Here is a 27,982-nt window from a genome sequence, read left to right as displayed (position 1 = left end):
CCCCCCCCCCCCTATAATATTCATATTTAAACATATATCTTATTTACGTATTTAAAAAATTATATATTAACATATTTTATACATATCTTTTGCAACAAGTACATTCAGTTATTACATTATTATCTCAATTATTTATTATATATAATTGTTTTTATTCAACAATTATTATTTTTACTAATTTAAGCATAATCTTAATTCATAAATTTGTTGCACAGTAAATTTCCAAAATGGTGAGCTTAAGGATGAAGAAATCAAGGAGATATCATGCGGCTTGTATCGCGAGCAAAAGGACAACAAAACTGTATTGGCTTTGTCAAATGGACACATTGTTTACAAAGGTAATAGGCCAGATTGTAAGAAAGAATCAACTCGGACGATGCTAGTACTTCATAATAAGAGGACTGGCAAGGTACGATTATTTGAAGCCGAAAGATGGGAAGTAGCACCAGTACTTGAAAAACTTGACAATCAGGACAACATCAGTGACGTGGACCATAAGATTATGATGCTGAATAAAAAATTTGGATCTAAGAAAGTCAAACGTAGAACAGAGCAATTTGAGAAGCTAAAAGTGAATGTCGAGAATGTTAAGGAACAACTTGAAAAAGCAGTATCAAGTAAGAGAGTTCTTTTTTTCCTTCATGTTATTATATAATTGATTTCTCAAATATCTAATTACTACGATTTAAATCTTAATGATAGTACGTCAATATTTTTTGCGTGTAAAAACTCATTGAGTTATCTTTTGACAGATGTTGAAATCGACAGGCAAGAGTTATCGAACCAATTACCAAATGATGACTGCTTAAATGCGATACTACCTGTATGTAACAGGAATGCGAGTAATGTCAAAGATGTATACAATGTATATGATATTATTCCTAGGAGTAAATTGGAAATGTTATTTGAGCATGCAATGAAGATTACTGACGAAGACATGAAAGAGTAACTTAACAACATTCTTTACCAGTGTTAAAATCTTATGCATCTTATAGCGTTTTCGGCCCGACCGGGTTTGCACCAACCTGGGTTGGATTAATGGCGTTTTGCGCTCCCCTATTGGTAGAGCGTGTGACATCAACCAATAGGAAAGATTAATCCAACCCAGGTTGGTGCAAACCCGATCGGGCCGAAAACGCTATTAATTATACAGAAATTGTATGTAATTATGTTTCTTTGGTCACATAGGAAAGCAGAATTTTTCAAACACACTTTAAGAATTATGCAATCGGATCCGGACAAAGTGAATAAAGTCGCCCTTTTGCTTTATATTGAAATGATCAACGAATGGTTTGCTATAAAATTCGCGAGGAAACGCGACATTGTTGTGTGCTCGATTTCTGAGGAAGTGAATCAGCATATTATCGACACATACAGCGTATCCGGTCCAAATGGACGGTGAGTGAGCATCACTTGAATTAATCACGGACAAAATTTCAACAAAATTTTTTTTACAGGTTGAGGCCGAACTTTATGACGGACAAAGGCCTTCTACACAGCTTGATTCTCGCACTGACGATATCAAATTTCACACTGGATTTGGAAATGTTTCGACTTATGTTCAAAAAGCGAACGAGTCTAAAAAAGCTAATGGGTCTCACGAAACTTATTGGGGCGGTGTCCTCTAAAGATGATAAGAAAATCATCATGCTTAAAGTTCCGATGCCACCACCAGTGTCTCCTGTTAAAAAAACAAAAAAATCAGTGAGATCCAATCAGTGACTTCGTTAAATTATAAATAGTCTTAATATGTTTATCAGTACAGAGATTCATTATTTTAACATTTCCAAACCTTTTCTGAAACTTTTCTTCTGAAATATATTTTCTGAAAAACTAAAAAAAAAGTTTTGTATAATGTTTTTAAATATTTTATTAAAATATCATAAAATCATGTTTGCGTCTCAGAAGATGCCTGAGATATATACATATACCTTTATACTCTCATGTTGATACGAATTCTCCAAGGCTGCGGTCCACTTGACGCTACAAACGCTTCGAAGCGTTTGAGCAACCAATCAGAACAAAGAATTTTACAAATTGACTAATCAAAAACGCTTCGAAGCGTTTGTAGCATCAAATGGACCGCCTTATATATTTAATAATTGTTCACAAGAAATTAATTTTGAAAAAGAAGAAAGAATTTAAGATAATTAGGAAAAATTTCTGAAAATATATAACAGTTAGTATAATTAAGTTTTTTCGAAAAATCAATATACAATTTTAAGAGAAAAATAAATTGATAAATTAAATATGTAATTTTTGGATTTACTTGCTAGCAATTAATTAAAAATAATATAAAATAAAACAAGTCTCCAATATTCCACACCATTCGACTATCTTCCCCCTTTGAGTTCAAAAGTTTCAACTCTAATTTGCCCGCTCCTGTCTAAACAAAATCCTGATTACGCCCATATCCAAACAATTATTTCTTACCACAAAATATACACAAAGTATTTTCAAACATTTTATTAAACCTTACCGTATCCTGTACAATTATTCAGTGCCTCATCCATACCATCAAGGGTCACTAGAATCTCTTCATTTTTTTCATCTCTCCAAAATAATTTTAAAAAATCTCTAAAAATTTACCAATATACTTTCTAGAATAAATATTGACTCTTTATTTTGGAAAATAATAAAATGTAGTATAATTTATAATTACCGAAAGACTCAAAGAAACTTGCACGAACAAGAATCGCTCGGTCACTAGTTACCCATATTGGTATGGTAAGGGTTAAATATATTAATAGAATAAAAAACTTTTTCTGTGTGTATACAAGTATATATAAACACTTTTGTCAAAGAAAGTTAAATAGATGAAATATTTTAATTCATATTTTTATAAAAATGAATGTAAATATTTTTATATTTATAAAAATATCTTATTTGAAGAATAATAATATTCGAGAAATGATTTCTTTATTTTTCAAAATTATTTACATAAGCATTTACTTTTATCAAGTATGTATCAATATTCGTCCTTGATCTTAATACGGAGCTTGATTAAGCTTGATACGGCAGGACCTCGGATGCTAAACAAAACAAGAGGTTATGTTATATTAGAAATTAATTCATCTGTCCTATCTCCCACCGAAAAAAGCTGTTTATCGCGTCCGTTGCACGATTACGATATCGTGATACGGCAAGAAATCCAGTGTCTTAAAACTACATAGAGAGCGAGTTTTCGACATAACATGATAACTGTATTGATCAGGCGAGCGAGTGGAGGGGATCACATTCGAAAGTGCATATCGCGCATTCTGGATCGCAGAGATTTATCCGCCGCAGTCTCGAAAAAAACCAAGATGGTAAGTCCTTGAATTTGTCGAAGATTTCACAGATTGTTCAGATCAAAAAGAATTCCGATTGAGTAATTAAGATGTACAAATCCACCTGTTGGGCGAGTCCTTCGTGGTGAAAGTGATATGACGGCCAACCACTTGTTACTGCTTGTTACACAAATCTTGTCTCATTTGCATATATTCTGAGCGATATTGAATAAGACATTGATAAAGATTGTATAAGGCACTACCATATGTAGCAAATAATGAACAAAAAAATATTGGTCGAATTATGTTTGATTATAATTATAATTATGTTTGATTTTAATAAAAAAAATAAATTATGATAATTTATGGAAATTTGTCGATCCTTATCAGAGTAAACTATCTCTGGAAGAAAGAGAGCAAAACTTGAGCTCATTGTTATCAACGGGATGGACTGTCCAAGCGAACAGGGATGCAATCTACAAGGAGTTTGTATTCAAAAACTTCAATGAGGTACATGCATGAATATTGCTGTTTACAATTATTACTTGTTTGTTGCCCGGTTATCTGACATTATGTTTCAATTTTTAGGCCTTTGGATTTATGACAAGAGTAGCTTTACAGGCTGAAAAAATGGACCATCATCCTGAATGGTTCAATGTTTACAATAAAGTAAATATTACTTTGTCGTCTCACGATGTGAATGGATTGTCGCAGAGGGATATAAAACTGGCGACCTTCATAGACAAGGTTGCTGCCTCTACTGGCAACTAAGTCTCGTTTGATTCACCTATTGATCTGTCAGAACTTCATCTGTTGTACATTTATTATGCATGTGTTGACAATAATGAAAAAAATATTCTTTGTTATTGATTTGTAGCATAAATATTGATAGCATTAATTATATCTTTCAGTTATCAACTCACAATGTATATATATTATAAATAACATCCTTTATATTCCACTGTCATTCGATTTGCAAATTACATACGAAAAGTTAGGTAGCATAAGGGAGAAAGCAAGTTGTTAAATTAGTAAATAATTTATTCTGGAATAATTTATGAGCTACTATCTTAATAAGTTATTTATATACGTAATGAAATTTTTTCTGCACTGTAGTAATATTAACCATGTTTCTATCTATCTATCTTTACCTATTGCCCAGCCATTTTTAATAGTTTTTGTAAGGCCAGGGCCATTATAAATCAGTACAAACAGACCAGCGAGAGTAACGGCAGAGAGTATATTCAGCATAAGAAACGCCACTTTTGGAACCAATGCACCTACCACAGTGGGTCGTAAGTAATCAAGAATGATAGCTTCCAATCCCCTGTGTAATAAAATTATTCTTTCAAACATATTTTCTACATAATAGAGATTTATAAAAAAATAAACTAGGAAAGAAGTTAAATGTCAAAGAATATCAATTACCAATGTGTGTGCACGACAACAGCAGCTGCCAGTACTATATCGACAAATTTATTTTCTAAAACTAAGGCAGCGGGTATTAGTGACAGAAAGGATGCAGACACTATTCTCTCTATCACCCACAAGCGCACATGATCGCCATGAGCGCTTGCGGCACGAGTTTGGGTCATGCTGACTGTTGATTGTGCAGGCAGCTGGAAGAAATTTGACAAAATAAAATATATCTTGTAGCATACACACCTTTTTTTTTTTTTTTAAATATAAGAATAGATAATAGAAATAAAGTCAGAGTAAAAATTCTAGAGCTACCAACCTTGGACAGAATATTGCATTTTGGATAATTGCTTGCATTAGAAATCACAGACCGGTTCGGATTTGCAAGACTCGATGTGGATTTGGGAAACTGTGTTAGATTACAGCTTCGCACAAGTAAACCACCAGGCTTAATCAATGTTTCTGTAACAGAATCGTCGATTTCCATAATTTCCATGTTTATTCAATAATTAACAAAATGATATAAAAATATAAAGCAAAATATCAAATAATGTAAGAAACTTTATTAGATATTCAAGGAAACTTAGTGCAAGATACGTTTTCCGATTGAAAGATTATGTAAACGCACTTTCAGGTTAGGTACGGAAAATTCTACTCAGCTCACGAAACGAAGCAAGTGTAATGCTGCAAATTATGGAAAAACTTGAGCGAGACTTACCAAGCTGTCGAATTTTGCGGAAAACATTAATATTAGCCACCCTTCCGAAATTCATTCTGCCGAAAAGGTTACTTCAGCCGCGTTTTGACGTAACTCCACCGACCTTGTCAACAACAGATAACTTCCGGCGATTTTAAACCATCAATTTCAACCAAAACAGTTCATGTACGATTCAGCTATGCAACAAAATAAACAGAAATATTTCAGAATAAATATATTATCATTTAGTCAGCTGACAGGATAAGTTTTGACAATTTTGACATGCAGGTGGTACAAGTGCAGTGTTACGTGCACTCTTTTATAAGCGTTTTGTTCTTCGTGCCCTCACTGTGTCGCATTTTCTGCACTTGAAGTAAAATGGATATACGTACCACATGTTGAGAAGAAATAGAGAAAAGAAAGAAGACGAGTAAAAAAGACATGTAAAAACGAACTACTTTCCTGCACTTAGAGCAATATATAAAAAGAGTGTTTACGAAAAACCTTCCTACTAAAACTTCAGAGTTCAGTCTTCTCTGGTTTTCTTGGTCCTCTCGCCGAGAGTAAAAAGACTCATCTAATGTTCTATTCATATTTATTACTGTAAAAACAGTATTGTTTAAACATGGAAAGGTTTCAGAACCTTGACTGGTATGTCAGCGATATTTCATGAAATAATTTTAAGCATAAATTCGAAGCATAAATTTATAAATCAGAATTATAAGTAGATTTTGTAATTTCTGTTTATATATGATTTATACGATTTCTCAGTACAATTCTTTTTCATTATTATTAAATGATCCGTGATATATAATAGACTGTTTGACGTGATAGATTCTGCATTTTATAATTTATAGAAAGATTTATATTAAATTCTTGGTTTACATTTGAAGGATTTATTGTAACAGTGGACTAACTCATATTTTGTAAATGAACTTTAAAGTGATGTGATATTGGTATTTTTTCCACTTTTTTAATTTGGAAAAGTTCATTTTGAAAGCTCTGTTTTATAAAATATGTTAATCTCAATCCATTATTGCAGTAAGTCCTTCATTTACACTTAACTCTTAATTAGTACATACAATTGGGTCATTTGTATCTTGCGTATTTCTTTTCTTTGAAATACTAGAAGAACTTGGGTAAATAATGGTCTCTATTGTTTCTTTTTTTTTTTTAAATATGTAATTTTATAAATACTTAAGATATTAAAATGATGTAAGAATCACTTATACTTGTAAAATTAACTCAAAGCATGAATGATCTATTATGTGTACTAAGGGTTAATATTTATTTGTATATAATGTAAATCTTCTGTATATTATTATATGTTATACTTGATAGTGATATCGTTACTTTATTGTAGGCATCCTCCATTGGAAGATTTGATAGATAATGTATTCATCAGGGATGAGAGAATGGAGCGCGAGAGCGCAATGTATAAAATTTTGACTGGTAACTTCACGGATCCACTTGAAGATATCGACAACGAGTATGCTAATGTTGATTTAGAACTGGTTAAAAAATATCTTAGTGAGGATGGCGAAGTTTTAACCGATTTGGAAGATGATAATCAGTTAGAAGTCAACCAGCAAGAAACCAAGAATGAGGGTAACTCTTGTATGCAAGAACAAGAGAGATCTTACGTACCTGGTATAAGAAAATTCTCGTTTGGCTTACCCAGAAAGTCTTCTTTGGACAAAGCTCAGCAAACTATGTGCCTTCGTGTTTTATTAAGATTGTCTGACAATGAAAAAAAGAGCATGTCCGATGAAGAGAGAAAAGAGTTTGAGCAATACATGGTGAATAGACATTACTGAGTATTTTAAATTTCTATATTTTTTAATATCCAGTTCAATATTCTCTATTTTGTAAGACTAAGCAAGACAAAAAAGAACAAGAAAAACAATTCAAATTTACTTTTATTTATAAACAATTTAATAAACTTCTGATTTATTATTGAAATTAAAATTAACTTCTTCCAGGCATTGCAAAAGATAATATCTGAAGAACAGAAGGACTTTCTAGATTTTGCAAAGAGTCAATGGGATGATGCTTTCCACTGGAAAATCAAATGTTATAAATTTGTGATAGCAAAATGGAACACAAAAATGCAAAGGTTTAAAAAGTTACCGAGATATTATGTTGAATCTATAAGCATACCACTTTCTGTGCAAAGGACTAATTTAAAAAATCAAGATATTAAAGTAAAGATCTCGTCTTGTTTGCAACAAGTAAGTTATCACGATTGATATTTATCTGGTGTATTCAATTTGAATATGTATATTATTTTATCACACACACACACACACATTTTTTTCAGGAATCCTTTTTAAAGGTGATATTACCAAAACTCGATCAGCAACATATATTGTTCATGAAGGATGCATCATTGCTAGCAAAATATCCTCCGTGCATCGAACCTGACAAAGTGACGCAACATTTCAGATTACCTGTGAGCGAGGATACATATTGCGAGAATCTTGCAATGGAAGCTGGTGCAGATATTGTTATTTCATCTAGTGGCCTCAAGTGTCTACTGAGCAACATAGATTCGGATCATTCTGACTCATGGCTTGTACCAGTAGTTGTGAAATCTCATTGTGGAAAGAACATTGTTTACATTGATAAAAGATTACCAGCTACCATTGCTACCGTACCACAAACGAATTCTTGGATATATAAGTATATCCTTAGATACTATTTTGTTAAAAGTGAATCATCAAAAAAGTGAGTATAAAGCATAAATCATAAAGCATAATATTATATAAAAATTGAATTTGTTATGTATATATTATGACAAATATTTTAGAACAAAACATACTACAGAAGACAAACTCGAGAAGGCTACAAATCATTCAGACTCGAATAGTAACGATAATAATTTATCTAATTATGATCTTAAAATCTTTGATGAAGATTTGTATTCATCAGATACAGATGATCTAGCAAGTGACAAAACTGATTCTAAAATAAATAAAAAAAATGTTTCATATAATCTTTTCGAAATAGGACAAACGGATCTTCCAGAACATGAACGAATAAAACATGGAGTAAAGGTCTATCAAATGCTGGTTCGTACAAAAACGGATGGCGTTGAGGTAAGAATATTTCTCGTATTTATATTGATAGTAAGTATTGAATTATATAATATGAAATCTGTCTTTGCTAGATGTTATCAGACGATAAATGTCAGCCTTTAATGTTATCACCAAAGATGGAGCATCAGCTAGCATTCGGAGCTGAAGCTGTAACATTAGAGGAAGGCTTGCATCAGTGGGCGTCATTAAAATTCAGACCAAATACATCATTAGCTAGAGGTATTATTTTATGATTGTAGTTATATTATGTGTATATGTATGTGTTGATTCATTGTTCTCAAAATGGATTACAATCTCGTGCTATCCTTATACTATATACAATACTTAATTTAATTCTTTAATTAGTTTCTTATAAATCATATAAAGTATATAAGGGATGAGAATTGGGATCATATCTGAGACTTATCAGCTAATCTATCACTTCTGTTCTTAGGTGTTGTCTACAATATGCGAAGTAAGCTTGGTTTAAGAAGTAAGAGTAAGAAATTGACTAATCACAATCGATTGTGAAAAGAATAATCGACTGTGATTGGTCAATTTCTTACTCTTACTTCTTAAACCAAGCTTATTTCGCGTATTGTATAGACAACGCCTTATATAGACTACTTATATGACTATATATATTTTTTATATCTACAGTCAGGATAGAAACTAGTACTGCAGAAATAATACAAATAGAAAGACATACAACAGTATCATTGAGCAATGAGATAAAACGACTTTATAATGTTAAGGTAGAAGATTCTCTAAATATTTTGTATAATATAATCGAAGGATTGTCATCCTTAACTCCTGGCCAATATATTATGAGGCATGTCCCACAAAATGGACCGTTCGCTTATATTTATGAAAATACAATCGAACATAGGTAAATGAAATGAACGTAACTCTAAACTGTTAAAAGAATATATACACAACCGGTCATAATCATTCGAACAACAGATATTTTATACTATACCTTGATTTTAAAAGCTAAGTAAGCGTTCTATATTGCTAACATCAATTATAATAAATAACTTTATTATAATTGATGTTTTAGTATAATTGACGCTATTCTTGTTATATATTGGTTGTAATTGTAAGTATTCTAAATTTAAATTATTGAGATAACATTTATCGAATTATAAAAAAATTATTTTTTAATAGATATATTGAATATCATTTCGTTTGTCTACTACAACCTATTGTAATTAGAGATAGTTTGCAATGAACGTTGTCTCAGTAATTTAAATTTAAAATAAGTACAACTACAATCAATGTATAACAAAAACAAAGTTAATTATTCAAATAAAGTATTATCTATGTTAATAATATGAGACATTTAGCTTTCAAAATCAGAGTATACATAAAGTATATATAAAATATTTGTCATTCTAATAATTATGAGCGATAAGGTGTATATACTTAGATATCAGAACATATAGATTTCAATCACCTAACAAAGAAATATATGTTTGGAAATACTTTTCAGGAAAAATGCCTTTGATTTACATTTAGCTTGCCAGACCGAGTTTCAAGTAACACCCAAAACACCATGGCCGCCTATAGACAATATGATGTCTACACCATCGCTTAGATGTTTTCAAAGAATGCCTGCGATGTTTTTTCCAATTTTGTATCAAAAACAATTCAAACCTAAGGCCGGCTCAGGCCGGCCTAGAGGACGTCCAAGAAAAAACGCTAATGGCATTAACAATCAAGGTTAATGATTCTTTTAATATTTTAAACTGAAATATATCAGTTGAAAGAAAAACGGTATATTGACAAAATAGCTCCGATAATTTTGTTCTTGACAGACTATATTGTATGTTGTCCTAGGGCATTGTCCTGAATAGCAATCGAAAGATTTTAGACGTCGCTCATTATTTATATATTAAGACATTATTAATAAATAAAATTGATAACATAAAGGTGTGTTTAACTCTAATTTGAATTTTACCTAATATAAATATTATATTATTTGCATTTTTGTATATTTAATTTTGAGTACGTAGACTTCTTTTGTCCTTTCAAGCATGCACTTTGCAAAATTATAAACTACATGATTTTTTTAATATCCTATATTATATTGAAGTATATGATACTTTCACATGGGTTTCCAACTTTCTATGTGAAGCAAATACCTTTCCCTACTTAAAACACCGTTCCCTACTTACAATGAAAAATGAAGTTCATAATTTGTTATATTATAAACATTAAATAAATATCTTTTCAATATGGTTTATTCCGCATAGTTAATGTGAGTTTATTATAAATTTGCCTTTTCCTTTACTTCTTACCAATTTTCAACCTTTAATTATGAATAATTTTTTAACGAATGACGATCAAAATCTCATTTCTGGAGATTACTTAGGAGAGTACTCTTAACAATATAAATATCAAAATCAAGATCGGAGCTATTGTTGTCAATATTTACCTCCTATTTTAACTACATTAAATTGTTAATTAACAGTATTTATATATGCTTTATTATTCACTATTCTTTATATATTATTTTCCATTCCAGTGAAAAATATTCTCATAGTATCTTATAATATTTTTAGATTCATAAAAAAACAAATTCATAAGAATTCTTATATGTTGGAGGACGATGAGTAAAATAGACCGATTTCGACAAAGTGTAACATAAATTACTTACATAATCTTATAGTTATAAAATTGATGCTGTTATATTTAACTCAAAAACTATAATATTTTTTACATGCAATTTATACTATTCAAATCAAACTCGGTTAATTTTACTTATTGTTTTTATGAAAATTTCTAAAAAAAGGATTTTCAACTTCTTTAAATTTTAAAAGTTTTAGAGATCTTATAAAGAAATCTTAGAATATTTCAGAATTTATATATATAAAGAATTCTGGAAAAAAAACTTACACTATGTCAGGATCTTTAAAAGAATATTTTAGCAATATTTTACTTTATGAAAATGTATCATTGTATATCAAAATTGCATATTTGTAGCGTTAGAAGGAATATACTCAAAATAATCGGAGTGAAATATAAAAAAAAATAAAATTAACGAAATCAAATTTAAATATGGCAACAACTTAAAAGAAAACAATCGGAAAGTTTGAAAAGGGAGCTATTATTTACATTAATTATTATATATTATTCCTAATAGACAAATCTATTGAAAAAAAAATTTTGACAAATTTTATCGAAAAAAAATTACAAATTTAATCAAGAATTTGTCATAAAATATGCCATAGAATCAGTAGAATAATGATAAAAATATAACCAAATTTATCAAAGAAAAATAACAGCCATAATCAAACAACTGCAAGTCTACAGAAAGTATACACCAGTTTTGACGGCAAAAAATGAAATAGAAAACCTGGGTTTAAATATTAATCTGCTGCAATTTCTGTTGAAATTTGCTATCAATTTACAGATTAATTGTCAACTGTTTACTTGCTAAGATTCTTTTCAATTGTATATTATAATTGTACAAATTATATTTTGTCCATATTTTTGTATAATTTTTAAAAATAAATGTACGTATGAAGTTACAAGTATGTGAAAAGATTTTTTTTCCAACTATGATTCTTATTTTTTTTATTTGCCAAATATGATTATCCGAGCGTGGATAATTTCTAAAGTCTATTCTGTTTCTTGGATAATAAAAGTACTATTTTATTTCCGGTATTAGTTTTGTACATGTTTATAATATGCAATATATTTAAAATACTGAATCAGACTTCTCGTTTTTAGTTCCTGTATCTCCCCGGAGAAGTGATCGGCTAAGAAAAACGAATACAACGTAAAGGACAAAACGCAGCATAATTTTCTAAAGATTTCTATTTTGAAGAGAATTGTTTTTAAAATGGCTGTTTATTTTATGGAATCCCTATATTCTTTATTCTATCACTAACTATTTCTCCTTTTATACTGCTCTCCCATTTTATTACATTTATATTTAAACATGTCTAAATTGAAAATATATGCATAATTAATTTAAAATAATGACATTTTCTTTCTACATGTGTGATTATATATATATAAGTGTAAAATAATGGGAAAACAACGTAGAAGGAAAATGATCATAAAAGTAGAGCAAAACAAATATATTTAATTGTATGCAATTGATATACAAAGTATAGCTTTAATTTGATGTATATACGAAATACTGTTGAATACATATTATGGACATGTTAAATCTAAATGTCCATATTCGTGAATTTTCCTCTGTGGTTATATTATCTTTTTAATAATTCGTTAAAAACTGCATAAGCAGAATAACCACATCTATTTTTCATTCGTCTTTTTACCATATGAGTAGCTGTATGGCAAATGCGAATAGCGAAAGAGAAATGCAGAGAAACTTTTCTTGATATTAATCTATTTATAGATATATATATATATATCTGTTTATAGATATTTGACATGTATTTATAATTTATTGCGTACAGAATAATTAATAAGAGATATATGAACTTTTTCTTCTAATTTTACAAGCATACATGCGTTTTGTAAAAATGTTTTACGTTGGAACATTTTAGTTTACTTTACAAACTGTGATCTATAAGTATATTTGTATTTACACATACAGATGCATATATAGAATGTATATATTTTGTTTTTTGTTTATATGAAAAAAAGTAGGGAAATAAATAAACAATATAGAATGTTCTTGATTTTATTTTCATTGATTTCTCAATCATTTCTCATTCTTATACGATGAGATTCTTTATGTAAATCCTTTGATAAAAATAATATATAAAATATAATTTAATTAAATATAATTTGTATATGTATATATAAACGAGATTGAAACACAGAGCGTCGAGAAATTTTACTGGCCTACTACGTAATACAGTAAAGATTTCAAAAAAGTATTACAAAAATAATATTTAAAAATGCAGTAAGGTACTTTTTAAAATTTTTCATTAATATAGTAAGCAATATATTAAGCTGGAATACAGTGCAGGTATATATAAAGTTGTTTTTTTTTTTAGATTATGCATCAATAGGCAAGTGTGTACCTTGGACCTTTAATAACTTTTTCAAAATTATGTGGAAACCAAGGAAAGAAGAGCCTTCTTGTAATCTCCCGATGTGTCTCCCTGTAATGTATATACTCATTAGTAATTTATTGCAAAATATAATTTAAACAGTAGAATGAATTCTTTGGAAGTATATATAATTTGGAGTACATACAGCTATCCAGCTCTCCAGTGACTTTCCGTAGCGTTCCTCGAATGCCTTTTTAATATCTCCCAAGTCGATTTCACTTCGAGATACAATGATACGAATTAGTGTTCGATCCTTTGTACCTATACCGTGCATACTGGCGTATAGACGTTCAGCGAAAAATCCAACTTTTGACTTCACGCATTTCACTGTCGATCAAAAATTAAAATAATTCGTAACGTATAGATGAATATGTACATTAATTATATATTAATGAAAAATATATGGATATAAATACGAGTAAGCTAACTGGGAGCATTCTCTTTTCATGCTATAAAGTTATACTACGTTTATATTCAATCAGGATCTTATACAGATTATACTACATTTATGCAGAAGGTCTATATAGTAACAAATATTTTTATATGTTACATATAATAGTTGCCATGCAACATTGTTAGAGGATATATAACATGTACAGGATTCAATACCACATAGGTATTCACACCATTTTCACATGCATTTTATGAACCAACTCAAATTATGTTTCTGTTTAATAATTATTACACAATAATGGAGATATCTTTTCCTTTCATACTAAAATCACAAATATTACTATTAATCTGGATTAAAAAGAATCTGACAATTGGATTATTATATACAAATGAGGGAGAACAGACTAAAAAATTAGGGGGTATGCCTACACATTTTACGTTTCTAAAAGTTGTCGGGGATCTATGTGTACTCGTGTCCAAAAGTGTATCCAACTCTAAGAATTATCACAGCAATTATATGAATATTTCTATAAATAGATAAACAAAAGCTATGTAAAATCTTGCTGTGGTAACTTGCCTCGACCCTGTGAAAATTTTTCGATCGTTTAACGAAAGTTCGCAGAAAGCGAACGTAAATTTGGATTGTCAAGTATTCATGAAAATTTCGATTCGTGATATCATATTATGCTATGGGGATTATTGATACTCCGTTGCATTCAAGGGACATATAATTTCCTTGTATCGAACTGCTATATCAACCATTTGCTCGTGTTTCACACTGAAAGACACAATTATTTTCAGCTAAGTATAACGAAAAGGGAAATATAATCGAGCAAGTTTATCTTGATCATATAATCATATCAATTAATTCTGAAATACGCGTGTTTATAAAGTAATATGAAACATAAAGGCTAGTCACATTATAAAATTATAGTAGCTGTAGTGATTGATAAATAAGAATGTTAATTGGCATACTCGTGACAATCTGAATAGATATGTAATTAGTGCGTTTATATCTTATTTGGAAGCTTTACCTATTCCAAGCAGGCCTTTCTCGATGCTGCCAGAAAATTCCTTCTTTATGGCAGCCTCTATGTCATGCCCAGATATTTTCTCATACTCGATAAATGTTTGTCGCAGTTGCTGATAGCTGCGAGATACCAAGATCGCGTTGAATTGAGATTCGTCTGTTCCCCACTGTTTTTCACCTGTATCAAGATTAAAAATAAAATATTGCGCATCATAAAATACAAAGTGACAAACATTTTGATTTTTTTTTAATTAGTAGAATCAAAATAAATAAAAAACTTAAAAAATTTTGTGACATACCAGCTTCGTACAATGCTTGGGCATCGGCAATTGCTTGAGCATGATCAATTCCCTGATTTTCGTCTCTGTTTCCCTGCACGAGGGATACCAGCAACCTCTTGAAATGACCCGATGTATCGTCCTTCAGATCGTGCTCGAGTGCTTTGCCATATACTATTCAGAGAATATATATAATGTATTTTTTAAATGAATTAAGAAAATCTAATTATTTATATAAAAATACATAATAAATTGAGCTAACAAAAATCTTACAATTTTCATAAAATGTGGCGATCGTACGGACGCCATAATTGCTGAGAGTACACAGAATCTCGACAATCGCCTCTTCATCGGTACCCATACCGCTGATCGCATCGTGCAGCTCCTTGGCATAATAATGTGGCAGTGGGGTCATAAGGGCAACAATGACATCCTCCAGTTTCCCAGTTAGCTCGCTTTTTAAATCACTGATCAAATCTTTTCCGTACATGGTCTTGAAAGTCTCCGCGACCTCCAGTCTTTGTACAATGCCTCTCTTTGTAAGCACATCGATGATCGCCTTTTCATCCGTGCCGAATCCCTTCATCGCTTTACGCAAGATAGTAGCGTCCGCGTTTGGATCGAACGGTTCAGCGGGATACACAGTTGGAGTACACTAAAACACAATAAGTCAGATTATAACAATCAAGTTTAGCATAATCTCCGACAGAATTGAAGAAATCTGTACATTTAGAGCGACTTTGATCAAACTAGGTCTGATTAACTCAAACGGCGAAATTGCTTCTTACAAAATAAATTAACATCAGGTAATATTTTATATCAATATCATAATTTCTGATTAATCTTTTTTCTTCAGTACACTAAAAACAATAAAAATTGATCCAAAATAATTCATCCAAAATATTAATAGGTCATTTAAATTAATTATTAATTAAGTTAATCGAAATTTGATTAAAGTAATCCTTTCACAGGCTTATATTTATAAAAATGTATATATTTACAATTATATAAATAATTTATAAAAATATATTATTTACAAAAAAAATCCTATTTAAAAAATGAAATATCGCGCTCTAAAATCACGATTATAATTCAGATATTATACATTCAAAGAATCAATATAAATCTTCAAAAAAATTATGAATTAACAACTTCCAGTGATTGATAAGCATTTATATTTTTTTCAATGAAGATTTATAGTTTTCTTTCTTATACAAGATTCTTATAATAATCAATTTGATAATAAGGAAAATTCTACTTGACTTTTGCGCGTGATTAGTCATACTTCGGTGGAACGTGAATCGCTTTAGAAACTAGACTGATGTTAAAAATACGGATGATCGACACCAGTGGATCGGTGTTCCGGATATAGATCGATGCTGCTAATTATCACAGCCGATGACCTTGCTACTTGCAATTTTTTTCGGGGGATTATACCTTGAACGGATAATATTGTTGCTGCGACATCTTGGCTTCCTTCTTCTCCGGTGACGGTCAGCAAGAAATTTCGCGGGGCTACCTCTCGCTAGATTATACCTGGCGAAACAGATCTCATGTCAGCGATAAATAAACGGGCGGATGCGTCATCGACTCACCGACTCGGCAGTTATCGTTTTTTGACGTTTCACGTGAGTCGGCGTGATTGCGACTTACGATCGTCTAACGATCAGAACTATTAGAAGCCGGTGGCGGTCGAGAACTTGTCATTATGTTTCGACCAAACTCCATTAATTAACTTGTGGTGCTTTCCAACACGAGACGCAAGGTGCTCGAATTTCCATTTTAGTAAGATAAGTCGACACAAACACCATTTTATATTTCTTGATATTCAGTGAATAACAAAGATAGAAGGACACTTGCATCGATTCTTGTGTCACGTACCAAATGTAAAACACGCACAGCGTCAATGATAATACATAATCATCTCGTCTTTGTTTAACATTGGAAAACAATAAGGATATAATTATTCACTGTGCCACAGTACTCATCTGTCTCTTACTGAAAATTCTTGATCAATTTACCAGCGTCTATATTTTTTCTTTAATTTCGGTTTAACTTACTTCGCCTTTTATCTTCTTCTCTGCTTCCAAGAATTAAAAAAGGATAAAGAATAATTTAAACCGAGATTAAAGTTACATTAGTATAGAAATGGGCCCAATTAAGTTTGAATCTCTGTACTTAATTATTACGTCGTTATATGTATCATTTCTTGTTATTTAAAACAAATAAAACAATTAAAACGCCAATGTAGATTAACTTTATAATTTCAATTTAACTTATTATTCTTTATCTTCTTCAACTACCCTGACAAAAATAAAAATTGGCATAAAGTAAGGGGATTCGAGAGTATAACAGTAAAATTTTCAAGAGGCGAAAATTGAGACAACCAAAAATAAAAGAGGCATTTACGCTTTTTCTACATTTGACTTACATTTGATTTAGCCCCAATTTTTATCTTCACCAAGGCAAGATTAAATCTACATTTACCGAGTAGACATCAATCGATAAAAAATTAATTAATCGAAGTTCGGCCGAAGTTCCCTGGAGTTCCCTTGGGATTAAGTACTTTGAGTTCTTAATTGGCATACCCGGCGATCCGTCATCGACCGCATCGATCGTCGGTTCCGAGCAACACCAGATAAGAATAAGGAATAAAAAGAGAATACGTGGATACGTTACAGAGTTATATGACTGAACTGTATGAATAACTATGAGGAACACTATCGTTCTCCTTACCGGTCTTTAGCTCCAGTCGGTGGAAAAACTCGGAGTACTCGGATGCGCAGAGACAGACACAACCGAATCCGAGCTGTGCGAGCACTTTGAGCACTACTGTCACACTGTGAGCAACTGTGAACTGTGAGCACACCGAGTCGCTGCGACGGACAGTGGCACACCCACTTTCACGTATCGCGTCATCGTCCACGGCAGTCCACGGCTCCCTCAAGGCTATTACGAAAGCGATTGCGAAAACCCGCGCACGCGGCAATTTCTACGTTGCCGAATAAGAAGAAGGCATGAATTTTCTCTTGTCTCTATCTCTTTCTCTAAATCTCGTCTACTTTCTCAGCTGCATCGCGCGATGCGCTCACGCGCGCAAATGTATTCAAGATTTCTCGGATCGGCGATGAGATTGTGGTCGATGGAAATTGAAACTGCAAAGGATTGATGCAGGATTGCCGCTAGACCGACGTTTGAGATGAAAGCGAGCTCCTCTACGTGTGTTAGTCGATTGTAATAAATATAACCTTGATTCGGCACAACTTTGCGATAGAGGTTTGTTTATTTTTTTCTCTTTTTCTATGAATATCTATTCGTTTGAGAAATTATTCTGACCGGTATTTATTGTCGGTTCTTGTATTTAAAACCGTCTTGAGTACAATTTTAAGATGTCACAATTACAGTTATATTGATATCTTAAAACATCAGGTACTTAAGGCCTAGATTATAATGTAAGATTAATTTTAATCTCAGTTTATATATATTAATAACTTACTCATTTTATAATTTTAAAGATAAACAGTAAATTAAATCAAAATTAATGTTGATCTTACATTGATGGAACTGAGCCTCTAATTCTGAAAACTAAAAAAAGATGAAGAGTTAGTTGAACCAAGATTAAGATTAAATTACATTGATAGAAATAGATATAAGATAGTGTTAAAAGTCTCTGTAATTATTTCACTTTATCTTGCTTTAATTTTAGTTCTCCTGACGACTTACAATGATGAGCAATCTCATAGATGCACACTGGTTTCCCTTAGCATCCCAGGGAAATATTTATTCCATGACCAAACTGTGCTCGTCCAATAATTCCGACAAATTATTAGTAGCATCTTTAAAAAGAAAAATATATTCCTGCGAGTACCATCAAACACCAGAATTTCTGAGACCTATGGTGAAGGAATTATTGTTCACATATATTCCCAGTATGTAAACTATTTTATTCAAGGATTGTACAAGATAGCGTACGAAAAATGTCATACTATTTGGTTTATGTATAAAACATTTACTTTTAATACAAAACTAATACAGGATTTATTACTAAAGTCTGACAATTAGATAATTAAATGGTATAACATTTCATACGCCATTCTGTATCTTCTTTTATAAATTCTTTGATCAGTAGCATTGTGAACAAATTTATTTGTTTATCTTAGGTGGTGCAGAGATTATTTCCATCGATGCTTACAACAAGTCCGACACTGGGGATAGTTTTGTGATAGGCATAACAATCATGAAGACTAGTACAGACACAATAGAAAGGTACTTGAACATATACACGGAGGGTGCAGTAGACGGTGAAGGAGATGAAGGTAGCTCGATCGAAGCCATAGCACAGAATTGTCTCATGGTGGAACTGTCGTACACTCCTTACCATTTGTATCATACCGTTTTACCACAACAAAATTCTGTACAGGAGGTACATTAGCAATATTAGTCAGTTTAAACTGCCAATGAATCACATTACCAGAAGCCTTTTCTTTGTCTCTGCACTTGACTGCACTAAGATTGCTTTCCTTTTAAGAAACACTGTTGGCATAAACGATATTTTATTCTTTTTTGTTATTCAATGAATAACAAAGAATAACACTTGTATCGACTTAAAAGAAAAGCAGCCAAAATCTTTCTATTTGGCTTTTGCCAAATATATTTTATATATATTGTTATATTTATTATTTTTTATATATGTTTTTATGTCACAGGCAAAGTGTTAAGTCAGTAAATGTATACACTTACTGTAGTCTGCTGTAGTACATAAATGCATACATTGACTAGAAGTACATACATTTACTAAAATTAACACTTTGACTATAATACATTTAATTTTAAGTACAATGAGTGTACACTAGTTTAGCTACAAAGAACAGACCTAATTATTATGGTTTCTACTGCTTTATAACATAACTCAAAATTTGCAGGTAGTTTGGCTAATATCTGGGAGCGATTACAGGATTCATATGATAAGGGAAGATAAATTAAGTCACGTTTACAGCGAATCCTCTATTGAAAAATATTTCCCGGAGCTGCATGATATCCAAGCAATCGCGCTGTGGATTAATATTTATTATTATGACAATTATAAGCGGTTCGTATAATTAAAAAAAAAAATCGAATTTCATTCTTTTATCTCGATTTGATATACAATCTTATGCATGCAGGCGAGTCACCGCCGTTGGATGTGAGTGCGGTCTAGTCAAAGTTGCCATCGTAAACGTGGATGATCTGCAAGTTTCTCGAAGTTGGCTGTTAAGATACGACAAGCCTGTACCAAGTGTAATAATATTCCCGCATAGCAACGCCATTATTAAACCAGCCTTTGCAAATATCAATTGTAAATATTTAGGTGTATTATTTATGCATGTAACATATTTTAAAATAAAAATTATAAACAAATTTCAGCCGAGGAATTTGTCTCGAAGGATGACGTCCCAAAATTAAATATTGTTATTTCAAGTACAAATAATGCTGTTGTCTTTAAGTAAGTAGTTTATAAATTAGTAGGTTTTTTTACGATCAAAATGCAAGTGTTTGTCTTTCAATAGAGATATCTTGCAACATGGGATGAAAGAGGACGTGATATTAAGCGGCAGCGAATCGTCGGATTGTATTCTGTGCTGTTGCATAGCGGACATAAATATGGATGGTCAAAACGAGATCTTGCTTGGCACTTACGGTCAGGAGGTCCTAATCTTCGCGTTAACAGGCGACACGTGGGAATTAGCCACCAGAAAACTATTTGACGCTCCTGTGCACTCTATAAGCTACATGGACATAACAAACGATGGAATAAAAGAATTAATTGTGCTCACGCAACGAGGTGTACATATATTACAGGTTCGTAATACTTCTCATACATTTAACTTCAGATACATTCTTTTAAGTGACTGACGTATACATTTTTTATTTTTATATAGCATAACATAGCTGATATACGAACGAAGTGGAAGGAACGTTACAAAAAATTATTTAATATACTAGCTCAGGAATAATTATATTTGTATTTGAAAGGTAATATCCTATATATTTTATATATTTATAACGTATTTGTAATTTTTAAATAAAATAAAAGATGTAATATTTATTAAAGATGAAATGTATGATAAAATAAAAGACGAAATATATCTGTTGAATTATTTTAAATTGATAGAAGAAGGATTAGTCTGTCGAATTATTCTCGCGTTTTTCGAAAGAAGCGCCACAAAGCAGCCAATCACGGATCTAAACGAAGAAACGTGTGCGTCGCACGTGACGTAAACGCACGCGATTGGTCGTCGATCAGAGTCGTACTTCACGCGGCCATGCAAATCCGCTCCGATCCGAATCGGGCAGCGGGCTGCGGGGAACGGGGTCTCGTGACGTTTGTGACAGTTCATCACGCGCACGTGTCCGCGAGCGGTCGCGCGTTCGTCGGCTGCGTTCAGAGCGGACGAATCCTCGCCACCGCTGGGCTGCCATGACTGGCCGCGTTGATCCCGCGCGAGGAAGTGCTGCTGATGATCGATACATCGCCGTGTTCGCGTTGCCGCTGCTGTCCGGCACCGATTGAGATCTGGACCGCCAGGTGACTCGGATCCGAGATCCGTGATTCGCGATGACGAGCAAGAAGAGTCACACCCTCCGTATAGAGTCCGAAATCGATCGGAATCGCGAGGACGGCAACTGGAAGAAGGTTATACAACTCGCGGAACATCTAAAAGTGCAGTACCCCAGCAACGGTAAATGTTTCTCCTTCTTCCCCCTCCCCCTCCGGCACTCTCTACTCTTCTCGGCTCCACCGTCTGATCTGGTTTGATCTGGTCTGATCGCGGTTGTCTCTCCCACGTATGTTGCTTACAGCAACAACGTCCCGCTATTTTCTACAAGAGAAAGAGAGAGACAAACGGAAGGAAAAAAGATGTCACGTCATGTAAAGATCAAGGATATTTGCAGGCTTCGTGAACGAAATGTCACGCTCCTTCTGTTTAATTATATAAATCGAGTTATATGTAATGTTTTGTTCCTGCAATATTTTGCAGTATCATTTATGCCGTTTTTAATCCCGTAATTGCTGTTTCACGTAGCAAACACGCAGAGAGAAAATAATGTTTATATAATAACACATTGATTAGACATGTTACCAGAAAGTTAATGAAATATTGCCGATTGTTGCCGAATATTTTTTTGAAGCGATACTAAATATTCAATAAGTTCTATTTTATTAAATATTTGCATATGTAGTTTGTATATAAATACAGACAGGATTGTACAGCAACTTGATTTTGCTCGACAGAATGTCTGGCGAATTTTTTAAGCGGAGAAGCAAGATTGGAGAGTTTTTTGGAGCAAACTCCACCGATAGATGCTAATATTGTCAAGGCACGAAATGGACTGACTGAAACGCGGAAATACTTGTTATTAGCTGCTAATGAAAAGGATAAACAGGTACTGTAATATCATGAAAGAATAGTGTGTCTGATGGAAAATAAGAGTCAATTGTGATTGGTTTGTTTCTAATAATACCATTTCAGGCGTTAGTCGTTCTGGATGCTCATCTGCTACTTGGAAAACTTCACTATGCGATGGGAATGTACGAGGATGCGATTCATCACTATCAACAAGCTGAACTAGATACACTCACAGAAAAGCAATTACCTTGTCGAAGTTTACGTATTATAGCAGAATCGTATGCAATTAAAGGTTTGCAATTGACAGTTATTATTGTTTCTTCCTTCTGATGATAGTAGTACGTTTTAGTGCAATATTTAAAAAGGTACACATAACAGCTTGCTTTATAGTTTTCTGTGTTTTCTCTCTTAACAGTAGTTTTTTTGTTTGATAGTTATGTGGTTAGATTATATCTATATATATATATATATATATATATATATACATATATATCGTTTTATGTGCAAGATTTGCATTGAACATAGGCATTTCATAATAGATAGCATAAATTGAAACTGTATACTTCGACAATTCTACTGCATATATATTGTCTTCCCGTTAGCGTGTCCATGCACTAATTTTAGTAACGAATTGATTAGACACATTTATTTAATTCATAAATTTCTTATTATTCAGTATATTCATTTATTACTATGGCTTGTGTATGATTTAGAGAAAGAAAGATCGTTTACTTTAGACACTGACAAACATTTATCCTGCCGAAGACTGCGCATTATTGCAGAATCGTATGCGATCAAAGGTTTGTATGCTTGTTTGCTTCGTTTTGCTTGTATTTATTTAGAAATTTATTTAATTATACTGCACATTTATGCAATATATGTATATTGCACACTTTATATTAATACCCATTTTATAATAATATAGAAGCTTGCTTGTAAATGCTTTTATAAATTTAAGAACATACATCAGCATGTTATCTCATTTGTATTTTTTAATATATAGAATTTTCAAAAAATCTCTTAAGCGGGATAAACAAAAGTTCTATGCTTTTGCTTCTTTTGGTATTTAATTTAATGTACTTGTTTCTATCAAATACAACTAGATTTAGTTGCGATGAGTTTGGGGCAAGCACAATATGAAGATCGTTATTATTCACAAGGAATGAAGCTATAACAAGTTTTGTAAAGTATTTCGTCACACGTTTTTGCCCACTAAGATTGAAAATTTTAATTTTATTTTGTACATTAAATTTAGTTTTTTTTCTTAGCATTGTCCTAAACCTGTCATTATTCCCTATTTGATAATGATATTGTAAACTGTTATTCATGTCAGGTCTCTGTCTGGAAAGGCTACCACCACACTCTAAGTCGAAATACAAGATTACAGAATGGCAAGAACAGATAATCAAGTGTTACGAGATTTCTGGCGACTTGACGCTGGTATATCTGCAGGAGCAAGACAAAATTGCTATGCAGCAACAAAATGGTATTTCAACTATAAATACGAATAATACAGGTAATTGGCAAAGTTTAATCCGATAAAAAAATATAGCCTTTAACATTTTAATGTTTCTTCTTTTTTTTTTATAGGTACATACTCTACATCAACTCCAGTTTCTACAAAGCATATCGGTCCCATTTTGGAAACTGCGCTACAGAGAGCGCCAATATTGTATATTCAAACCGGCAACATACAAGCCGCTGTTAATCGTTATAGGTATGAGCTAATTACATAACTCTATTTCTTGTATAAGAAACTTTCTTACGACTTATTAATTAACAAAAATATATACTTATAAATACTTGTCATATAATTTTAAGAAAAATATTTGTTATAATGATAATTTTTTAATACCAAATATAATTATTAAATATTTTTCCATGGATAGCTTATAATTTGTTTCAATTTTATAATAGGGAGATTTTATCTGCTGTTGAATCTACAACTACTCAGAGTCTGCGAGTAACTCTGACCAGACAGTTGGCGGAAGTGTTATTACGTGGCATAAGCGGTACTGATTACAAACCACCAGACGAACAAACTGACACAATGGGTATGATAACAAATATATATCCGCATAAATATAGCGAAATATTCCGAAGAAGAAAAATTCATTCATATTAATGTCGCAGCAGCCGTGAGTAATAGACGGGTAAATCATTACTCAGGCGCCAATCTGTCGGATTCGCCATGGAAACCAAAGAAGTACGCAGGACCAAATATGTTCGTCCCCAGGAATGAGTACGAGGAGTCGATTCTGCTGTTGTTGATCAGTGAAGCGATGGCGGTAAGAGACGCCGTTCTTAGTCAATCGCCTGAATTCAAGGAAGCCAGGATACATGCGTTTGAGAACGCCACTGCTATCTACGATCTACTCACAGTTGTTGTCGTCAGATGGAGTCAAGTGGAACTTTTACATGAGGTTGAAATTTTCTCTCTTGTTGAAAAATCCTATTACCATCTTATTGTCTACCACTGTTTTAACGATAAATTCATATATATTCAATATTTCATATTTTAGTCTTTCGAAAGAGCAATGAAGTTCTCTCATGAGGAAGTACACATATGGACGCAGTACGCGCTATGTCTAATAAGTATGGGGAGGTATATGCACGCGTATAGAGTTTTGAAGGTAGTCGCCAGGCTATCGCCTCAGAAAGTAATGCCCTGTCTATTGGCGGCGAGGCTATGTTACGAGCAGCTAAATATGGTAAATAAACTATATATATTTCTCATCTATATCTTTATCTATATTAAAAAATAAAAAGCATATTCCCACACTGACGATTTTGAGCAGATAAATGAAGGTATCGAATGGAGCCAAAAGGCTCTGCAGCGAGAGATGGCGAGTCCACAGGGGATGCAATCTAGATGCCACTTGTACATCGGAATCGGCCACAGCATGCTCTCTACGAACACAATCGTGAAGCAGGACAAAGTGAGTCACACAAACACCGCGATGGACTGCTTTCAAAAGTACGTATTTCTCGCGTAGCTTAACAACAATTAAGAAACGGCATTCTCATAGATTTTTTTCTTAATTGATTAATAAAAGATCATGTATTCTCGAATAGAGCGCAACAGTGCGATCCCAACGATCATCTGGCTGAGTATTACCTGGCTCATGAATATGCGATAAACAGACAAATAACCGACGCCATCGTACATGTGAAAATCGCGCTAAATCTACGAGCAGAACACATTCCATCATTGCATTTATTCGCATTACTCCTGTCGGCACATAAGCAATATTCTGAGGCATTACATGTGATAAACAGCGTACTAGAGGAATATCCAGACAACTTGAATTTCCTCTATGTGAAAGCGCATCTCGAATTGCGAAGCATCGGCGGTGTCGATGCTTTATATACCATCAGCCACATGCTACATCTGTGGAAGAGTCTTTATGAGGATCAGACGAACGTTAATTGTAACGAACAACAGAGCGAGAAGCGCAGCGAGACTAGAAGCGTCTTTCAGCTTTACACGTCGGAAATGTCCGATAAAGATTCTAGTGAGTTATATACATCGTACACGTAATGTAGATAACATTGGATAACATTAGGTAGAAATAACAAACGGGTTATGTGTCATTTTATAAACAGATTAAATCATTTATCGCGTTTCCCAATAACATCCCAACATTTTGTGTTAAACAGAAATTTAATTAATAATTTTAATACAAAATACGATAGGCTCTCCACATAAGAATCTCCGAAAAATCAATTAATCTCACAAAAGGCGACCATTTCCGATAGGTTCCCTGCATGCGCAATCATTAGCCGCTTCAAAAGTCGAGCAAGCTCTTTCTGAGGTTGCCTCGTCAATTAGCTCGTTCACACCGAAGCCAGGGCCGCAGAGAGCATGGCTACTGCAATTGCAGATCTGGCTCCTGCTTACCGAGGTTTTCCTTATTCTGGACCAACCGAACGGCGCTGTTCTGTCCCTCCAAGAGGCTACAAACATCTTCCCGTTGAGTCATCACATTATGTACACGGTATAGTTTGAATCTCCTCACCATTATCTTTGTGTTTGATGATTCAGATTAAATTATTCATTGAGTGATTTATACAGTATTGTATGATAATCAAGTATAATTATCTTTTTATAGCGTGGCCTTCTGCACGAGTACAAGTTGGAGTATACGGAAGCGAAGCAATGCTACCAAAACGCTGTTTCAATTAATCCTTCTCACATAAAGAGTTTACAACATCTGGTAATAATTGTTGCGTTGCATGTACTAATTCTGAAAAACATATATATATATTTTTTTTTTGTATAATTTTATAAACTATACTTATAAATCTACTATTTCTATCTGATCTATTTGCAGGGTCTTGTTTATCACTATTTGGGTAGTCAGAGACTGGCTGAGAAAACCTTGAGGGACGCCGCGAAAATCGATCCGAATTCACATCAAACTTGGTATTACATGGCCCCGATTGTATCATAACATAAAATTATCGTGACGATTTATCTTTATGGCACGAGCCAATGATCATTTATTATCTATAATGATTTCACAATGATAACATATCTGTACTAATTGGATAATCAGTTATCTTAACGATCGTCGCGATAAATCAAATATCAAGATACGAATGGATTTGATGCGCATGGCTTATCGATTTTTTGTTCTTTCCGATATTAGTATTTATTTCCTTATATAATATATGTTATTATTTAATGTTATAAATTATAGACGGTACACAAAGAGTGTTATATTTCAGGTACAATTTAGGAATGGTGTTGGAATCACTGGGCGAGGTGGAGGCTGCCAGCGACTGTATGGCAACAGCGTTGGAAGTCGAAACGACAAATCCCATTTTACCGATTTTGTCGATACCGGTGACCTTTGAGTGAATTAAGGAAATAAGATTCGACGAAATCACGGTTTACTTTTTCTCTATATGCGCGTTCGTAATTTCCGCGGGCATTCCCTCGCCTTCCCGTCAATAGTACCTGGACACGTTGTACTATTGTATAAACTCATTGTTAAAAGAAAAAAAAAAGAAGAGATACTTTAATTGTACAAAATAGTTACAATCGATGTAATAAATTCGAATAAAGTCTTACCTCCAAAATGTCAGATAAATTCGCGGAACGCGACCATTTCGTAGAAGGATCTTTTACGCGGTAAAGTAATCCCACTTTAATTCAAAGCTATGTCTACCGCAGCGGTGTCGCATGTCTCGCCGCGTTGTGGATACAATAAATTTCAAATACACTCTTATCCGATACGAACTTGTGCACAGCGGCGAGTGCCATTTTATGTATTCACATATTTCTACGCAGGCAACATGTAGGAGTCAACGTCTATAAAGAACGTAGAATTTTCTGCGCTTGCAAATATGTGTTGGCAGCGCGTTTTGTTTCAGAGTTATTATTTCAATT

At 32.8% G+C, this 27,982-nt stretch overlaps 7 protein-coding genes across 14 annotated transcripts in view; 5 read left to right on the top strand and 2 right to left on the bottom strand.

The window, feature by feature from the left end:
* Nucleotides 1–1,805, top strand: part of LOC108766111 (uncharacterized) — a 2,378-nt gene extending 573 nt beyond the window's left edge. The window contains exons 2-5 of the mRNA XM_018515186.1: nucleotides 216–617; nucleotides 753–945; nucleotides 1,189–1,398; nucleotides 1,458–1,805. Coding sequence (XP_018370688.1) covers nucleotides 216–617; nucleotides 753–945; nucleotides 1,189–1,398; nucleotides 1,458–1,722 — 1,070 coding nt within the window. The 3' untranslated portion in view covers nucleotides 1,723–1,805. The remainder of the gene's footprint in view (nucleotides 1–215; nucleotides 618–752; nucleotides 946–1,188; nucleotides 1,399–1,457) is intronic.
* A 1,196-nt stretch (nucleotides 1,806–3,001) lies between these two features.
* On the top strand, nucleotides 3,002–4,203 carry Pcd (pterin-4a-carbinolamine dehydratase). The gene is made up of 3 exons (XM_018515189.1): nucleotides 3,002–3,308; nucleotides 3,660–3,779; nucleotides 3,858–4,203. Exons 1-3 carry the CDS (start codon nucleotides 3,195–3,197, stop codon nucleotides 4,038–4,040), a joined length of 417 nt encoding a protein of 138 aa, XP_018370691.1. The 5' UTR covers nucleotides 3,002–3,194; the 3' UTR covers nucleotides 4,041–4,203.
* A 118-nt stretch (nucleotides 4,204–4,321) lies between these two features.
* SdhD (succinate dehydrogenase, subunit D) lies at nucleotides 4,322–5,673 on the bottom strand. Its single transcript, XM_018515188.1, has 4 exons — nucleotides 5,407–5,673; nucleotides 5,008–5,150; nucleotides 4,698–4,888; nucleotides 4,322–4,596 (listed from the first exon to the last, which is right to left on the bottom strand). Exons 1-4 carry the CDS (start codon nucleotides 5,459–5,461, stop codon nucleotides 4,407–4,409), a joined length of 579 nt encoding a protein of 192 aa, XP_018370690.1. The 5' UTR covers nucleotides 5,462–5,673; the 3' UTR covers nucleotides 4,322–4,406.
* Nucleotides 5,674–5,776: 103 nt separating this feature from the next.
* Nucleotides 5,777–12,395, top strand: LOC108766108 (uncharacterized). The gene is made up of 9 exons (XM_018515181.1): nucleotides 5,777–6,036; nucleotides 6,749–7,184; nucleotides 7,368–7,616; nucleotides 7,706–8,112; nucleotides 8,195–8,483; nucleotides 8,555–8,702; nucleotides 9,123–9,351; nucleotides 9,955–10,184; nucleotides 12,198–12,395. The coding sequence occupies exons 1-9, from the start codon at nucleotides 6,011–6,013 to the stop codon at nucleotides 12,248–12,250; spliced, it is 2,067 nt and encodes a 688-aa protein (XP_018370683.1). The 5' UTR covers nucleotides 5,777–6,010; the 3' UTR covers nucleotides 12,251–12,395.
* Nucleotides 12,396–13,266: 871 nt separating this feature from the next.
* On the bottom strand, nucleotides 13,267–18,054 carry LOC108766155 (annexin B9). The gene is made up of 7 exons (XM_018515281.1): nucleotides 17,936–18,054; nucleotides 16,637–16,735; nucleotides 15,473–15,854; nucleotides 15,221–15,373; nucleotides 14,926–15,099; nucleotides 13,644–13,825; nucleotides 13,267–13,549 (listed from the first exon to the last, which is right to left on the bottom strand). Exons 2-7 carry the CDS (start codon nucleotides 16,664–16,666, stop codon nucleotides 13,496–13,498), a joined length of 975 nt encoding a protein of 324 aa, XP_018370783.1. The 5' UTR covers nucleotides 16,667–16,735; nucleotides 17,936–18,054; the 3' UTR covers nucleotides 13,267–13,495.
* A 124-nt stretch (nucleotides 18,055–18,178) lies between these two features.
* LOC108766154 (kaptin) lies at nucleotides 18,179–21,192 on the top strand. The gene is made up of 8 exons (XM_018515279.1): nucleotides 18,179–18,475; nucleotides 18,906–19,128; nucleotides 19,360–19,622; nucleotides 20,122–20,288; nucleotides 20,362–20,534; nucleotides 20,603–20,681; nucleotides 20,746–21,037; nucleotides 21,118–21,192. Exons 2-8 carry the CDS (start codon nucleotides 18,924–18,926, stop codon nucleotides 21,190–21,192), a joined length of 1,254 nt encoding a protein of 417 aa, XP_018370781.1. The 5' UTR covers nucleotides 18,179–18,475; nucleotides 18,906–18,923.
* Nucleotides 21,193–21,481: 289 nt separating this feature from the next.
* Nucleotides 21,482–27,672, top strand: Ttc7 (tetratricopeptide repeat domain 7). Of its 8 annotated transcripts, none has more exons than XM_018515297.1 (15): nucleotides 21,482–21,918; nucleotides 22,473–22,624; nucleotides 22,711–22,879; nucleotides 23,325–23,387; nucleotides 23,921–24,103; nucleotides 24,178–24,304; nucleotides 24,505–24,641; nucleotides 24,757–25,010; nucleotides 25,110–25,298; nucleotides 25,386–25,564; nucleotides 25,663–26,102; nucleotides 26,347–26,585; nucleotides 26,700–26,804; nucleotides 26,922–27,013; nucleotides 27,319–27,672. In XM_018515297.1, the coding sequence occupies exons 1-15, from the start codon at nucleotides 21,795–21,797 to the stop codon at nucleotides 27,449–27,451; spliced, it is 2,586 nt and encodes an 861-aa protein (XP_018370799.1). In that variant the 5' UTR covers nucleotides 21,482–21,794; the 3' UTR covers nucleotides 27,452–27,672. The 8 variants fall into 8 exon arrangements, with proteins under 8 accessions (XP_018370799.1, XP_018370798.1, XP_018370797.1 ...); XM_018515296.1 differs by having other exon boundaries at nucleotides 23,301–23,387; XM_018515295.1 differs by having other exon boundaries at nucleotides 21,483–21,918; nucleotides 24,721–25,010.
* The last annotated feature ends 310 nt before the right edge of the window (nucleotides 27,673–27,982 follow it).

Source organism: Trachymyrmex cornetzi, unplaced genomic scaffold (genome assembly GCF_001594075.2).
Source record: "Trachymyrmex cornetzi isolate Tcor2-1 unplaced genomic scaffold, Tcor1.1 scaffold57, whole genome shotgun sequence".
NCBI classification, from domain to species: Eukaryota; Metazoa; Arthropoda; class Insecta; order Hymenoptera; family Formicidae; genus Trachymyrmex; species Trachymyrmex cornetzi.
This window is presented reverse-complemented; position numbering and strand designations above follow the sequence as displayed.

Coding starts and splice junctions, on each gene's coding strand:
- Pcd (XM_018515189.1), top strand. CDS start 3,195: ATGATAACTGTATTGATCAGGCGAGCGAGTGGAGGGGATCACATTCGA. Junction 3,309..3,659: donor TCTCGAAAAAAACCAAGATG/GTAAGTCCTTGA, acceptor GATCCTTATCAG/AGTAAACTATCTCTGGAAGA. Junction 3,780..3,857: donor TATTCAAAAACTTCAATGAG/GTACATGCATGA, acceptor TTCAATTTTTAG/GCCTTTGGATTTATGACAAG.
- SdhD (XM_018515188.1), bottom strand. CDS start 5,461: ATGAATTTCGGAAGGGTGGCTAATATTAATGTTTTCCGCAAAATTCGA. Junction 4,889..5,007: donor AATGCAATATTCTGTCCAAG/GTTGGTAGCTCT, acceptor AATTTCTTCCAG/CTGCCTGCACAATCAACAGT. Junction 4,597..4,697: donor GTTGTCGTGCACACACATTG/GTAATTGATATT, acceptor TTTATTACACAG/GGGATTGGAAGCTATCATTC.
- LOC108766108 (XM_018515181.1), top strand. CDS start 6,011: ATGGAAAGGTTTCAGAACCTTGACTG. Junction 8,113..8,194: donor AAAAGTGAATCATCAAAAAA/GTGAGTATAAAG, acceptor CAAATATTTTAG/AACAAAACATACTACAGAAG. Junction 8,703..9,122: donor AAATACATCATTAGCTAGAG/GTATTATTTTAT, acceptor TTATATCTACAG/TCAGGATAGAAACTAGTACT.
- LOC108766155 (XM_018515281.1), bottom strand. CDS start 16,666: ATGTCGCAGCAACAATATTATCCGTTCAAG. Junction 15,855..16,636: donor AACAATATTATCCGTTCAAG/GTATAATCCCCC, acceptor ATTGTGTTTTAG/TGTACTCCAACTGTGTATCC. Junction 15,374..15,472: donor CGCCACATTTTATGAAAATT/GTAAGATTTTTG, acceptor TTCTCTGAATAG/TATATGGCAAAGCACTCGAG.
- LOC108766154 (XM_018515279.1), top strand. CDS start 18,924: ATGATGAGCAATCTCATAGATGCACACTGGTTTCCCTTAGCATCCCAG. Junction 20,535..20,602: donor AGCCTTTGCAAATATCAATT/GTAAATATTTAG, acceptor AACAAATTTCAG/CCGAGGAATTTGTCTCGAAG. Junction 21,038..21,117: donor GAGGTGTACATATATTACAG/GTTCGTAATACT, acceptor ATTTTTATATAG/CATAACATAGCTGATATACG.
- Ttc7 (XM_018515293.1), top strand. CDS start 21,795: ATGACGAGCAAGAAGAGTCACACCCTCCGTATAGAGTCCGAAATCGAT. Junction 24,642..24,720: donor CGAACAAACTGACACAATGG/GTATGATAACAA, acceptor TTAATGTCGCAG/CAGCCGTGAGTAATAGACGG. Junction 27,014..27,318: donor CCGAATTCACATCAAACTTG/GTATTACATGGC, acceptor GTTATATTTCAG/GTACAATTTAGGAATGGTGT.